The sequence below is a fragment of the Artemia franciscana genome, chromosome 10, assembly GCF_032884065.1.
Source record: "Artemia franciscana chromosome 10, ASM3288406v1, whole genome shotgun sequence".
In the NCBI taxonomy this organism is placed as follows: domain Eukaryota; kingdom Metazoa; phylum Arthropoda; class Branchiopoda; order Anostraca; family Artemiidae; genus Artemia; species Artemia franciscana.
Genome location: NC_088872.1, coordinates 50,633,779 through 50,649,527, shown reverse-complemented (window position 1 = coordinate 50,649,527; position 15,749 = coordinate 50,633,779). Strand labels below are relative to the sequence as shown.

Sequence of the window (15,749 nt, the reverse complement as noted above, 5' to 3'; positions counted from 1 at the left end):
AAACAGGAACGTCAATTTGACACCCTCCAGTGCCATCATTGGCTCTGGAGGATCTTTATCCTTACATTATAATTCAACTCATTTATTATACTAACACAAAAACAAACAGAACAGTCTAAATCAAAAGATACTACTCCCAAAGTATGTTTTTGTTTGGATATGTAAGGTGAGGACACATATTTTCTCCTTGTTCCTATCTGGTCTTGTAACAGTTATATCTCCAAACATTGCAGAGTTTTTGAGATATATAATAAAATGGATGTATTAGTAGACAGATTCAGATAGTGATCTGAATCTGTTGTAGATTTTCTGTTGGATTGTATTATCCATTTGTGAGCCATTGTTAGTGTATTTTTAGCGTTCGCAATGATAAATATTCCTATCTGGTCTCGTAACAGTTAAATATCCAAACATTACAGAGTTTTAGAGATATAAAATAAGCTGGATGTGTTAGTAGACAGATTCAGACAGTGATCTGAATCTGTTGTAGATTTTCCTTTGGATTGTATTATCCATTTGTGAGCCATTGTTAGTGTATTTTTATCATTTGCAATGATAAATATTGTTATTATGTATGGTACTCCATACTCCTCTTAGTACAATTTGTATGCACAGAGGTTTAAATAAATTATGATTATTACATCATGTTAGTAATTTAGGTGAGGTGATGTAGTTTTGTGAATCAGAAAAAGTATTTACTGAGGAAATAAAATATTTTATAATATTACTACTTGACTCTCACTTTCAGAAAGAAAAAAAACAAGTCAATTAAGAGGCAGTAATACAATGTATAACAGTTTAAGTGAATCTCGTTGATTTTTTGCAACTACTGAATCGAATCTTCATTCCATAATCAGTGACAACTGGCTTTTGAAGAAAAAGCACTTTATGGGGTTCAGAAAGTATCTCCAGAATCTCCTTATACGTGAACTTATATTCCAAATATTCTAATTTTCATGCAATACTGCATGTTTTAAAACAAAACTGTGGAAAGGGAATTCTATGTTTAGGTTGATTCTTAGTTAATACAAACATTGTGAACTAATCCGCTTGCTTGTGCTTATATACTCGTGCTTATATTATGCTTGCTATGCTTGTGCTTATATTATGCTTTGCTATTTACTTGTGTGTGCTTATATTATGTTTTTGTTCTAGGTACTTGGTTTATAAATAAACTATAAATCAAAGAATTTTACAGTTATAATTTATTAGATTGGGTTTCTTAAGCATCAGGGAAAAAAAACCAATCAAATAGAAGGGAATTGTTTCCCTCAACACAGACCAAATCAGAATAGCGAACTACTAGCACAACTAATAGTGCAGTGTTGTCCAGTAGAACTAAGAAAATTCAAAACAGGCTCGTATTGAGTTCAATTTGAATTTATGAAAAATATGGGTTTTAATTAAAGACCTAGGTTCATTTCAATTCAATTACTGAGAGTTGTCACTTTCATTTTGTTTTTAAGATTCACATCTGTTTTGAGCTAACATGCCATACAGATGTACTGCATTTTATTGGAGAATCTTTTCATGCTTATGAGTCTCTGTGCGTTTTCCCCCAGACCAGTGTAATATAAGTTTATCTATTTGTATTTCATTAATCAATCCTGATTGGACCCTATAAATTATTAATTAGTAGACAGAACATAGAGCAGTTTTTAAAAAAACACACGCGAATCTGCCTGTTGTGACCTCTTGGCAAGTTTTTGGCAACTAATTTTTATTTGAGTTGTAATAAAAAACTTTACAGTTTTACTAGGTGGCATTTTTTGAATTTTCTCTTTAAAATGATTTGCTCATAGCCCACTCACAATGACATTTTACTAATACTGGGATTTAGCTAGCATTAACTTAAGACCGTCTGAATTTTCTAGCCAATCAGAAATTCTATGACGAATTTGATTGGCTCAAGTTAGCACTAATTAAATCTTGGTATTAGCAAAAACTCATTGTGAATGTACCCTTACGCTTTAGTCATTAGTCTATTGAGTTTAATATCTAGAGCAATCGCGACATCATTTAAGGGGGAAACATTGCAGCCTATTGAGGGAATTCAGGGCAATAACACTGCTGTAGATTTTTTTATTAAAAAAAGGAGGTCCCATTTTAAATTTGTCAATTAAAGTAACTTTACTCCTTCTTTCTACTTTAACTAAAATAATACATCGATAATGGAATTTAGTTTTACATAGATTATAAATATGCTAGACAGAGGAGGATGGATAGTATGCAGAAAGGCTAAGAATACAAACCATATGCATCTTCAAAAAGACATTCAAATTTAACAGAAGCAGTTTTCAGAAAAAGCTTTATGGTATTGGGCTAGAAAAAAAAGGAATACAAGAAAAACGCCTGATTCCTATAAAAGCTTTGACCTTGGCACCAATTATCTGCCATGATTAATAAAACTGTATTTATTTTAATTATTTATTTATGGATATTCAATTATCCTAATGAACTTATCAAAATGGACAAAAATAATAATGATCTATTTGCCTTGATCCAAGTGATTATGCAACTCATCAAAAACATAATAATAACAGAACAAAGAACACGAAAGATCTAACATATTATAATGCTCCAAAAACTGCTAGATCAGTTATTATCATGTATTAAATCAAACTCCAAGCAATAACCCTAATTTTTACAGTGGGTTGCACTGTTCAGGTAGCATTGAGTTTCAATACCCCACAGCAATTATTCTGAGACTATTCAGACTCAGACAACATGCCACAAAATGGACAACACCTACAATACTATATTTAGCAAAAAAGGCTGAATGAATTTTCAAATAGACTATAAAACTGACATTCTCTAGTTATTGGTACTTTCATGACATTATAAATTTAAAACTACATTAACCAATCCAAATTCTTAACTATATCTCTATTCAATATTGTTTAATTTCTATTGTTTAAGAGTACTGTATCTAACCCAAAAACATAGATCTCCATGATAAATTTCACTCAGAAGACATTGAAATAAAATGTTACTGAATGCTAGAGCATAAGTCTTTAAAATATCATATCAGTGAAAGGAAAAATCTGCTAAAAAACATTTATACAGAAAATCTGATAGCCTACTAACCATTCTAAATTAGAAAATACATATAATAATTTAAAAACAACTTACTTAAGTGCTTTGATACATCTTTTGCTTTTGAGGTATTCGAAACAACTTCAAATTTTTGTACATTGACATTATGGTTAGCTAGTAGAACTTTACTCTGATATTCCAACAGATTTAAATTTCTAATTTGCTGGCATAAAACCTGGAACAAAAGAAACCAAATAAATTAATGGCAGGACTCAAAAGAAAACTAAACATTTTTTTTTACATAATTGTTGTCAAAGAAAGCACTATAATACCATCAATAACAAAGTAGTTCCATAAGGGTCACCATGGATTTTAATGACCAGATACACACCTTAAATCACAGCTTGGAGCAAAATAAGGATTTATATTCTTGTTATACTTTGTGATAACTTCTGGGTTTTCTGGCTGCTTGTTACATCCTGGTTGAGGATTTGGCTGCCTCCCAGTCGTACAGGAACTCTTGATGTAGCCACTCTCTATCTATATTCCACTGTTATAAAGTCTATATTGCACAGTAATAAGAAACTACCACCTCCTCAGCTTCAATATGAGCCTGCAATAGGACCCATCCCTAGCCAAGGTAACGACCACTTGGAGAAGGCTAACAACACTGTCAACATAATCCGTCTATACCGGCAACCCTGCTGAGCAACAATATTCAGTCAATTCAGTCAAGCCAAGATAAAAAAAAAATAGTAGAGGAGAAGCTAAGGACAAACATTGATAAAGACACTGCTACTTACAGCTTGTTGCTGTGTTCTTCTTCCTGTTGGAGAATAGACCTCCAAAAATGCTTTCATCACGAGGTTCCAATTTCAGAATTTGTATGAGGGTATATCCTTATCTGTCATCTTCTGCTCCCTTCTGTTTGGTTAGTGGGAAGTGCGAGTACTTGAGCTACCTGTCCCCATCAGTTTAAGGCCTAGAGGCCGGCTGGTACCAATACGACTCTTCCTACTCACTCTTGCTCTCTTCTGCACAGCAGATCTACATTATAAGCTAGCTCATTGTCATTGACTTTTTCATTTGAAAATGTAATGGAATCACAAGGTAACTTTAATGTCGTTTAGAAACTCCAAAATCTCCGAGAAAATCAGGGTTGTAGAACCCTTTGATAACTGTTTTTTAAAGTGAAGTGCTGCTACAGTAGGCTGCAAGCCTTGGTCTCTTATCTTAGCTAAAAGCTTTCTTCTTTTAGGAAAAAGGTCCTGACAATCTAATAGAATAGGTTGGAGAGATTCTTCCCACTGGTAGCAAAACCTACACAATGGGCTTTGTGACTGCTTGGCTCTATATTTTTCTTTATTTAAATAAACTGACCCAGCTCGGATTCTAAAATATATAGTGCTGGCCAATCTAGATTGAAATGGGGAAGGAAGCTGTGGAGATAAATTGGTCCAAATAAGATTGATTCTGCTCCTCATTATATCCCTTATAGTTTTTTTGTTAGACTCTGGATATTTGCTATCTGCTGCCTGCTGTGCAGTCTCATCTACTACCTCATTTCCTTTGATTCCACAGTGGCTGGGTACGTGTTAGAACTTAATTTCTATTCTTTGTCTGGAAACTTGTAGAAGGGAATTCCAAATTGCTGATAAATCATAGTCAGGGGCTTCCCAATTTATTTTTGAGACCAGCTGGAGGGCAGATTTTGAGTCACTAAAAATAACCACTTTTTTGATGGTGGGAGGGAATGCAAGAGAGTATTTAGAGCCATTTCAGTGGCTTTCAGTTCTGCTGATAGCAGCTTCAAATTAAAATCTGGTATGAATACGCCTGCACCTGTCTTCCCTTCTCTTAGCAATCCATCTGTATATACTTCAACGTAATCTAGGTAACTCATTTCTTTACTCCTTAAAAATAGCTGAATTTTAACTGTTGTGGAAGGTTATCCTTACTATTAGGGATCAGCTCGAGAATGACTTGAGGGGCAACCATTCTCCAAGGGGGGGGGGAGAATCTGGTAAATGTAAAGGATTAGATACAGTCTCACTTCTCCAATTCAAAATAGTTTCTTTGAACAGCCTAACTCCCGAGGGAAGTTTTGGGATATGCTTTCTTAGGTCTTCAAGAAGTGTGGAAGTGACAATGTGTTTAGGGCCGAAAGCTTGGATCTTCGTGAAGTACTTTGTTGTTAGAATTTTCATTCTCTCTTCTATTTTCGGGACCCCAGCAAATCCCCTCAGGGTGTCAACTGGAGTGTGTCTGGGAAGAGCGAAGGCTATCCTAATGGCTGAATTTTGGAGGGTTTCAGGTATTCTAAGGTGTTTTTGTGATGTGTTACCATAAGCCTGGATTCCATATTCAATTATCCCTCATAGATATGCTTTATAAAAATTTATCAGAGTTTTTGAGGAGGATCCCAAGAGGTCCCTGCCATTTGTTTCATTAGAACCAGTCTTTTCAAAAAAGAGGTTTTGGTGGCTTCTAAATGTGTTTGCCATATCAACCTTTTGTCAAAATGGACTCCCAGAATCTTTGCTGAAGTTGCGACTTCTAGAGTTCTTCCACTTATCCTGATCTCTGGATTGGTGAGGGTATTTCTTTTCCTATGGAAAACTATGACCTTGGTTTTTTCAGTGGACAATGGGTCTCCATGATCTTTGGAATACTGGTGAATTTCTTCAAGAGTTATCAACGGTTGTAGAGGTTTTAAGGTCAGATATAAATATAAGGAAAAGAAGAGTGCTTAAAATTGCTCCCTGTTAAGGCCAAGCGCGGAAGGCCAAGCTTTATTAATCAGGGGGATCAAAGTTCCTTCCCTACTCTTACATAGAAAGTTCACCCTTCTAAATAACTTACAATAAAAAGGCTTATTTTTTGTGGGAATCCAAACTTTAGCATTTTTGAAGTCATTTTTTTATGGCATACATTGTTATAAGCTCCTTCAAAATCATACAAGACTGCCACGGATATTTTCCTTCTTCAAATTCCGTTTTTATCAAATTTTCTAATCTGACTATGTTATGTAGTGTACTGTGATGTTTCCTGAAGCCTGTCTGCTCAGCCTGAATCAACTCGTTCTTTTCCATGAACCACTCCAGCCTTTTGTAGACCAATTTCTCAAATAATTTTCCCAGGCAGAGTAATATAGAAATAGGTTGGTAGGACTTAGGGATGTTGCTCGGCTTCTGCATTTTGAGAACTGCTTTAATGATGGTGGGTTTCCATATCCGTGGGTAAGTACTATTAAGCCAACACTGGTTAAATACAATTAATATTCTTGTTCTGAATTTTTTAGGACTTTTCATTAGCCACAGGTTGCCTACCTTGTCGATTCCAGGCGTTGAAGCAGTTTTCAAATTCTGAATTGCCATATTTAATTCATCTTTTGTGAAGGGTTTCAGTAAGTCATCTTGATAAGGGAAAGATTTGGGTTGTTGTCCTCCTCTATGTACTTCGGAGTTGGAAACTTCAGGGGGGTACTCAAAAGCATCTGCAAGGGCCTCAGCCTTTTCTTTTTCAGTTTGCAAGATGGCTCCATCCTTTTACAGAGGGTAACCTTGTTCCTGACTTTTTATTCAATTGCCATTCATGCAGGCTATAAAGTTGTGAATTTTCGTTGGAGGTAGTTTTGGGTCAAAGTTAGATGAGAAATTGGACCATGCTGTCTTCTTTGCCTCTCCTATGGTTTTCTTAACAATAGCCTCTGCCTTTCTGAGAATTATAAGACCTTCAATTGAAGGAGACCTATTCTGTTTCCTTAGCTCCACTCTCTTTTGTCTGACTGCCACCTCGCAATCCTTGTTCCACCAAGGCTTTGATGGATGGTTTTCTATTGTCTTTCTGAATCCTTTGGTCTTAGGTATAGAAAAGTCAGCTGCTTTCAGAATGGTATTGTTAAGCAGGGTGGCAGCTTCTTCTGGATTCAGACATGCATCTACTTCAATGTAATTATGTATCTTCAGATAATACTGGAACCTTGGCCAATTTGCTTTTCTGTTTCGGAATTGAGGAGGGCTTTCTTCTGAAATGCTATCTATCCCATAAAGGGATGTTAATACCCCATAGTGGTCCGTGAACAATTCATCAATTCTTTCAATCGTAATAGTATCTCCTACAGAGCTGCTTCCAATCTGGAGATCAATAGTGGAAGTGGTTTTACTTCTTGGGCATGAATATGTGTTTAAATTCTTTGGGGTATATACCATTACATTTGTTCCCTCTTCAACAATTTTTTCTATGCTCTTCCCTGTATTATTTGGCTTTTTATCACTCCAAAATTTGTAATGACCATTAAAATCCCCAATGATTAATAGCTCATCTTCTGAAGTAACTGGCTTTTCAATATTACTAATAATGTCTAAATTTCCATCTGGGTTATAATATGAGTATATTTTTATTCTTTTGCCATCATTTTTTTTCTACAAGTATATCAACAACATCATTATCTTGTGTGAGATTAATATTAATAAGGCTAAGATGTTTAAGGTGTTCTCTGATAAGAATAGCAACTCCTCCTCCCCTTCTTAAAGAGTTCCTATCTTTCCTGTATATTTTATACCCTTGTATTTCCAATCTTTTGGCTTCATTTGGATTTGTTTCTTGCAGGCAGATTATATCCACCCTTCATTTATTGATAAATTGTTTCAGTTGAGCTATTTTCTTTTTATTTGCTGAAATTGTGTTCTATTGAAGAACTGTAAGGGGTGTTTTAGACTTCAAATCTTTGACAGCAGACTTATTGACTGCCATCTTGTTGGGGCTTGGAAGTGGTGGGGTGATTGCTTAATTGGTCATTATTCTGAACCATTTGGCTTGTGGAGTCACTGAAATTTTTTTTTACTGCTTATGGACGGGTTTGATTCAAGTTCCTTGCTTTTGAGGTCATCTCTTGAAATATATTATTTGCAGAGGTGGAAATGTCAGGGCCAAAGAACACTTGAATAACTTCCATTTTCAGGAGAGCTTTTACTGACTCCTGAAAGTTGCTGCTGTTGATAAGTTCCATTACAGCAATTGCTGTCATCATTCCTTCTAATCTTTCTTTTGTCTCTCTCACCAAGGCACCTAATCTTGCATTCTGGGAGTAATTTTGATGATGAGTAACTGGGAAAATTCCTGGTAGGGTTGTTGGTCTGGATGTTTCAGTAACTGAGGTTGAATTAGGGGTTGATGCTACTGAGGCATAAAAAGTTTGATTTTGGATTTCTGTGGCCGAACTTCCACTCCTGCAGGTTTTTGATGCTTTTCGAATCAAGGTTGTAGGTTTAGGTGTGGGTCTGTTAGTGGTAGGGGTTCGAGGTGTTAGCATATGTTTTTGCTGTTGTTTTTGAATTGGCCCTGTAGGACCAGATAAGAGGGGCCACAGAATTGTGTCTTGAATGGGGGGCAAAGAGGTTGGCGTTTTTAGAGCTGCTGTAGGGCTAGGAAGGGGGAGTTCTTTCATCATTGCTGCTGCTAGTCCAATGGGAATCTGCTGGGTCTCTGCTACCCTTAAAATTTGGCAACGTTTTACATATGCTTTGCAATTAGTAGTTTCTGTTGGTTTATGTGCACCTTTGCAGTTTTTGCAAAAAGCTGATTTTGTGCAGATTGTTTCAGTATAATCTTTCTCAGAGCATCTTGTGCAAAAAATTTCAGCGGCTAAACATCTATTTTCTGTATGTCCAAATAGAAAATATTTTTTGCACTGCATTGGTTTTTCTTTGTATATCTTTATTGGCTTCTGATTTCCCATCACAAAAACTTTTCGTGGAGGGGTCTGTTGCTTAAGGATTAATACAACTGACTTGCTTTCAAGCATCTGGTTTGTTACTTTCCTTTTTAGTCTTGTCACGTTTAGGACTTCAAGCCAATTTCCTCTCTCATCAAAACAGCTGTTTTTGATTTCTTCTGTTGAATAATCAGATGTAATATTGTATACTACCACATTACAGAATTGCTTCTCTTTGAGTTTTATTTCTTCTGTTTTCAATATATATGTTAAGATGGATGAATTATCAGTTCATTTTGAAGAGTGGTGTAAGAACATATCCAACTTTCTGCTTAACCATCTTTTATAAATGGCTGAGTATAATGATAGGTCCTGTGTCTTAGTGTTGATTTAAGTTTCTAGTTATTTGTCTATCCTTGTTAGACATCTTCTTCTAAATGGATATGGTTCTCCACTCTTGAAAAAAGAAACCCAAGACATGAAAAAAGAAACCTAAGACTTCCACTCAGGAATTCTTTCATAAGGAAAAATTAGAGTTGGTGCACAAGGGTAAAACCTTGGCAAGTTTGCATTTACATATGCAAAAAGTGATTCTTGTTAAAGAAAACTTCTTCAAATTCCAACTTGTATCAGGGTGTTTTTCCCTAGAAAAACAGGTTTCAGCATTCACTCACTCAACCCTTGGCTTGAGTTTGGTTTGGCTTACATTTATACAAATCTGTCAAGAAAATAAAGGCAAGTTATGACAAAATGAATAAATTTTCTGCACATTTTTACCTTACAACAACCATTTTTAATCTAGGATTAACAATATAATTACCAACAAAGAATAACACATAGTTCACCTTATTCTGCTTCTCAGCTTTATCTAGTTATCATAATAAATACTTTTTTATATTAGATACTTTTTGGTGATTTTAAATCTATGTTATTCCTGAGGTGATTGAGCATCAGCTATATGCTCTGCTTTTTGCTGTCCTCTCTGCAGCCAGGATACCTGTATTCTGACAATAAAAACAATTTTCCAATACTTCTGTTAGTGCAATTTCTTTAGTGCTGTCTATTGCTTGACAATATGCCTTTTGTTTTGGAAATCATGAATCTAGATTATTGCTAGCTGTATTAAAAGTCAGCCAATACAAAATATAAGAATATATTCCATAGAAAAGAAATGGTAAATACATGTATCCCCCAGCAGTTATAGATTAATCATAAGAAAGACATGGAATCAATGCCCTTTGGTACTACTACATAAATACAAGGATGACAATGGCAACTTAGTGGTGTGACAATTGAATATGTAATTATTGGACAAATTTGTGAGATAAAACATTTATCATTTTCTACTTATATTTATCCTTAAGTGTCTTTTTAAGTGAATCTCATTAGTGTGTGACTTTACTTACCTGGACTTTGAAGGTAGTGATATTTTGTGTTTTATCCCCATGGGAATTAGCCTTTGTTTGCTTTGTGTTTAAATTTTAATTTAAACCAACAAAAACAAGACAGGTAATATATTTGGAATGTTCTTCTTCTTTCAAATTTCCAAAATTGCCAATAGTGTGCAGTTGCCAAATGTTAAATTTCTATAAAGCAATAATTCAATTAGCTCAGCCACTTTTTTGGCATATTTTTTTAGATTGTGCAGAAGAGAGCAATATCAAACAATCAAGAGGCCATATTGGTACCAGCTGGGTTTTAATCCTTAATCTGCTGAGAATAAGTGATTTGAGTATTGCACCCCCACAGTTCCTATCAATTTTATGCATAAATCCTGATTAAGCAATAACTTTTGAGAAGTTGTTTATAGCCTATGTTGCCTACAAGTCTTTTTAGCCTACAGTGAATTAACATTATTCTTGATTTTTAGCGTTACTAATTTTTTGATCATAGATTGTGAGCCTAGCTCTAATATTGTCAATTGCTTGACAACATGCCTTTTGTTTTTAAAATCACTAATCTAGATTGTTGCTAGCTGTATTTAATGTCAGTCAATACAAAATATTAGAATATATTCAATAGAACAGGAATAGTCAACACACCTATATCTACCCCCAGTAGTGATGGTTATATCCCTAAGAAAAGCATGAACCAGCACCCTTTTGTGCAACTACAGAACTAAAAGGTTGAGTGATAAGTTTCAGTGGTGTTTTGCAAAAAGGGCCTAAGTCCACTTTTTCCAGGTATGAGTTAAGCAAATGGTTTGAGAGACCTTACAGAGATTTATTAATTGACCCTACAGTTGACAAAGACTGGTGCAAGAAACCTTGGCTCACAATATGGGATGCATTTAGCAAGTTGAGTTATCATCATCAGTGACCAACACCCACCAAATTCCAATTAAAAGTTAATAATGAATCAGTCTTTAAAGTTTCAAGTTTCTTGAATTCTGATTTGTGAGAGATTTTTTCATTGTGAATTTTATTTTCATTTTTATTTCCTGTAAAATTAGGAAAAGTAGACTTAGGCCACTTTTGCAAAACACAATTGAATTATGGATCCATATTGGAAGAGCAATTGTAACTCTGGAAGAGTTCAAGCAGTGTTTGTTTACATTTTAGAATGGTTTTCAGCTCATTTTACTATGCAATTTCAATTGTAGCTCTGTATATGCATGTTTGCTATTGTGACAGCTGAAATAGCCAGAAGTTGTAATAAAACTTCTTATGAAAGCAGAGCAAACAAACACAGAAATTCTTGAGATGATGAAACAAGTTAACTGAACTTGTCTTCAAAGAAGAACTTTGTTCTTCAGGTGGATGGCAATATTCAGAGAGGACAATGGCACTAGGTGTCAGTCAACAAAATGTAGGAAGGAAAGATTTTTTTTCTTATCATGAAGATACAAAAGAAAGCATTTTTAAATATCTAGGACTGGGGGAGAATGATTTGTAATATATAGTAAAAAAAGGCTACTGTTCTGTTATAGTTTCAATGTTAAGTTCATTTAAGGAGAAGATCTATTTTTTCAGGTTTCACTTCCATACCACAATGATTTTTAAAGGTCATGAAAGGTCAAGGCCCTCTATATAGAGAAAGAGTAGAGCTGGTTACTTCAAAAAACCTTCCCAGGACATATTTTAGTCTACAGACCAATCCCTGAAAGTTTCATTTTCCTAATATAAACCCTATAGGCCAATGTATTCTCCTGATGAGCCCTTGTGTTGGGTTGTTGCCTCTGAATTGTTTGGTAAATGATGACTTATACTTATTGATGACATGACTGCCTGTCCATGGGTTATTCTTTATGGTTGATTGTGTTTGGCTATGCTGTTTGACGTATGTGATTGTATGGATGAGTAGGGTTAAGGCCTTGTTCAAGTGTTGGTCTATATTAATCACTAATTTTGGAAAACAGTCTTCCTTTTCTCCTTCTGTCTCCTTTTTTTTTTTTTTTTTTTTTTTTATGCGTTTGTGCTGTTGCATTGGTGATTTCTCTTTTCATGATATATACACTATATATATATATATATATATATATATACATATATATATATATATATATATATATATATATATATATATATATATATATATATATATATATATATATATATATATATAGTGTTTTTTTCACAGTTACTTTGTTATGGAAGGATTTGTAGTAATTATATTGATTTTAAAAATAGATGTAAAATCTTAACCCAAAAATTGATTTCAAGAGGTTTTTCTGCAAATAAATTAACTTGGCAATTTAAAAAGTTTAGTTTTCATTATAACGAACTTTTAAATAAATATCAAAAGAATTATCTGGAAATACTTAAAGAAATTTTCAACTAATTTTGGAGGTTCGAGGAATGATGTTGCAGCACCATTTATTTTGAATTGTGTTTCTGATAGAGCGGATTTTTTTTTAAAATAGCCACATGGTAAAGATGAATTCTATAATTGTTTAGTTCATTCAGGTTTTTTGCAATGTGTTAATATTTGTGATTTGGTAAAAATTATCATATTTAGTTTACCTATTGTTGCTAAAAAGAGGGATATATTAACAGGATATGCTTGTTTTGGTGTTACTTGGTTGTTTTACATTTGCTGTTTTTTTTCTTTCATAGGCAAGTATTTTGGGGGTGATACCTGACACAGGGATGCCATAGATATTCTGTGGTAGCCACAATACTTGGCTGGGTAGAGAATTTAATGTGGCGAAACCCTATAGACAAGTGTATTCTCCTGATGAGCCCTTGTGTTGGGTTGTTGCCTCTGAATTATTTGTCTTTATTGTTTCTATTGTTTGGTAAATGACAACTTATACTTATTGATGACATGACTGCCTGTCCATGGATTATTCTTTATGGTTGATTGTGTATGGCTATGCTGTTTGACCTATGTGATTGTATGGATGAGTAGGGTTAAGGCCTCATTCAAGTGCTGGTCTATATTAGTCACTAATTTAGGAAAACAGTCTTCCTTTTCTCCTTCTGTCTCTTTTTTTTTTTTTTTTATGTGTTTGTACTGTTGCATTGGTGATTCCTCTTTTCATGATATACATATATATATATATATATATATATATATATATATATATATATATATATATATATATATATATATATATATATATATATATATATATGTATAGGCTATGGTAAAATTCTAGTTAATTGAATTCTTGATATCTCAGATAGGGTTTAGGTTAGGAAAATGAAACTTTCAGGGATGAATCTACAGACTAAAGTATGTCCTGGAAAGGTATTTTGAAGCAACTACCTCCACTCCTCCCTCTAGAGGGCTCTGACCTTTGATGACCTTTAAAAATATGTGTATTAAAAAAAGTGAAACTTTGCAAAATAGATCTTCTGCTTAATTGAAGTACAACAAAGTTGTTTTCAGCTTTATAACTTTGCTCAATTCCATTTTATAAGGTTTTAAAGATAAGCAAATACATTTCCTAAATTTTGAAAAAAAACATTGATATGGCTCAAAATTCTACTCAAATAACAGGAATTGCATTTTCAGAACTAAAGGCAGAGAAAAAGCAAATAGTAACTGAAAATTAAGGTAAAATGTTGTTTTTCAAAATTTCAACAGGTATAGACTTGTCATGTAGGCAAATTTCAGGGCCCTCTATAGAGAGAAGGAGTGGAGGTGGGTACTTTAAAATACATTCCCGGGACATACTTTAGCCTGTAGACCCATCCCTGAAAAATTCAATTTCCAGTAAAATTCTAATCCATTGACTTTTTGCTATCTTGGAAGCAAAAATATTGGAACCTAAACCCTTTCCAAGATAGCAAGAAGTCAATTAACTAGAATTTTACCCAGAGTGAAGTAGCCTAGGCCTAATGCACTTTCAGAATGAGATAGCCTAAGTAAGTATTTATGATTCTTTTGAAATGATTTGGTAAACCATTTTAATGATTTTAAACGATTGGTGGTAACCATTTTCTACTAGCAAATAATAAGCAAAATGTTTCAATTTAAAGGTTCTAATAAAAATTTTGTAAAGGAAGCAATGTATTGCCTGGGCTATAATCCTCTTTGTTGAGACTTCATAGCCTATTTTCATTCTACTAGCATAGCAACGAGTAAAAAACAAACTTACCTTAAGTGAGGATTTCAGAAGCTTTTTGCTCATTTTTATACAAACCCTTCTGAAAGGCTTATCAGTTATGAATAAAATAATTTTACGTCTAGTTCTTCACCAAATGTAGTTATGAAACTACAAGCTGAAATAAGAAATCATGTGAGAATAAGTTGGCATTCAAATGATGGACTCTATCTTGACCCAGTCTGAAACTCTTCTTCATACCATGAACCCAGTCAGAAAGAGGATTAGGGGAAGCACAGAAAGCATTAAAGAATAATCTAAGGTGGCGTAAAGTAAAGGCCCTGGATAAAATTGCCATTGATCCGGAAGACGATTTAGTAATAAAATATTATATTGGTACATTAAGAAATTGAGAGAGGGTAATAGACCTGGACGTGTCCCAACTAAAGATGGAAAGGATATTCCAATTAGTGATAAGGAAAGTATTAAAGAGATATGAGCAGAACATTTTTTGAAGGCGTAAAACCGTGATAAAGACACAAGAAATAAAACAGAAAAGGATAAAACAGTTTATAATAATTTGCAAGTGAAGGAAGATTTATTTTGCGAAGACAAGTTAAAACAAATACTGTAAAGATTAAAAAATAATAAGACCTCGGGAGCTGATGGTACGTAAATGACTTTTTAAAATATAGGGGCTACGAAGTCAGAATACCTTGGATTATAAATTCGATTTCTGATAAGCAGAAGTACCCAGCGATACAAGGAAAACTTTATTTCAACCACTTAGCAATAAAGCCAAATACTGAGTTAAAACGTTTTTGAAATAAGATTAGTAATAAATTTTACGCAGCCGGAGGTGTTAAATAAAAAATAGTTGGTGTGAGCTCAAAACATTTTCTCGTGGAATATTATGATTTGGTACTTCAAGTCAGAGTAGTCAAAGAGAAAAGATCAAACCTGTCCAGGATACCTTTAATGCTACTGAAACTTTCAATAGCTGCAAAATATATTAATTAGCTCTCCATGTTGTCTGCAACTTTGAAAAATAACGAATTTGAGGTATAATGCTGGTTTCACATAGGCATTTTGTCGCCTCGGGAGTGGGGCATGACTTGCCCTGCTCACCATAATTACTGCCACCGGTTTCGCATACTTGTAAAAAGAAGCTTTTTAACTGATACTACATTATTTCTATCGAAACGATAAAAACGAAAGAAAGTATCGCATGTTTTCTTTTGTATGCGTGATATTTGGTGCATTGCAAAACATCAAAAACGAGGTGGAAGAAAAATTTTTCTGTAACAAATTTTGATCTAAAACACAGGAAGACTCTGGAGAAAGAAATGGAGTCTGTCTTTTTTGTTCTGACTTAAGCAGTGATGAAGAATTGGCCCTGTCAGCTATTTTCCACGATGAAGAGGAGCAAAACTTGAGAAAATGGAGTAATCTACGATGGTAAGTACCTAGCAATTTTAGGAAAACCTCAATTAAACCACAGTATAA

At 34.1% G+C, this 15,749-nt stretch overlaps 1 protein-coding gene across 1 annotated transcript in view; it reads right to left on the bottom strand.

Annotated features, from left to right (window-relative positions):
- Positions 1–14,490, bottom strand: part of LOC136032328 (succinate--CoA ligase [GDP-forming] subunit beta, mitochondrial-like) — a 35,444-nt gene extending 20,954 nt beyond the window's left edge. Inside the window, exons 1-2 of the mRNA XM_065712638.1 lie at positions 14,298–14,490; positions 3,133–3,271 (exon numbers count right to left, since the gene is read on the bottom strand). Of these exons, the coding sequence (XP_065568710.1) occupies positions 3,133–3,271; positions 14,298–14,330 (172 nt within the window). The 5' untranslated portion in view covers positions 14,331–14,490. The remainder of the gene's footprint in view (positions 1–3,132; positions 3,272–14,297) is intronic.
- Positions 14,491–15,749: the final 1,259 nt, after the last annotated feature.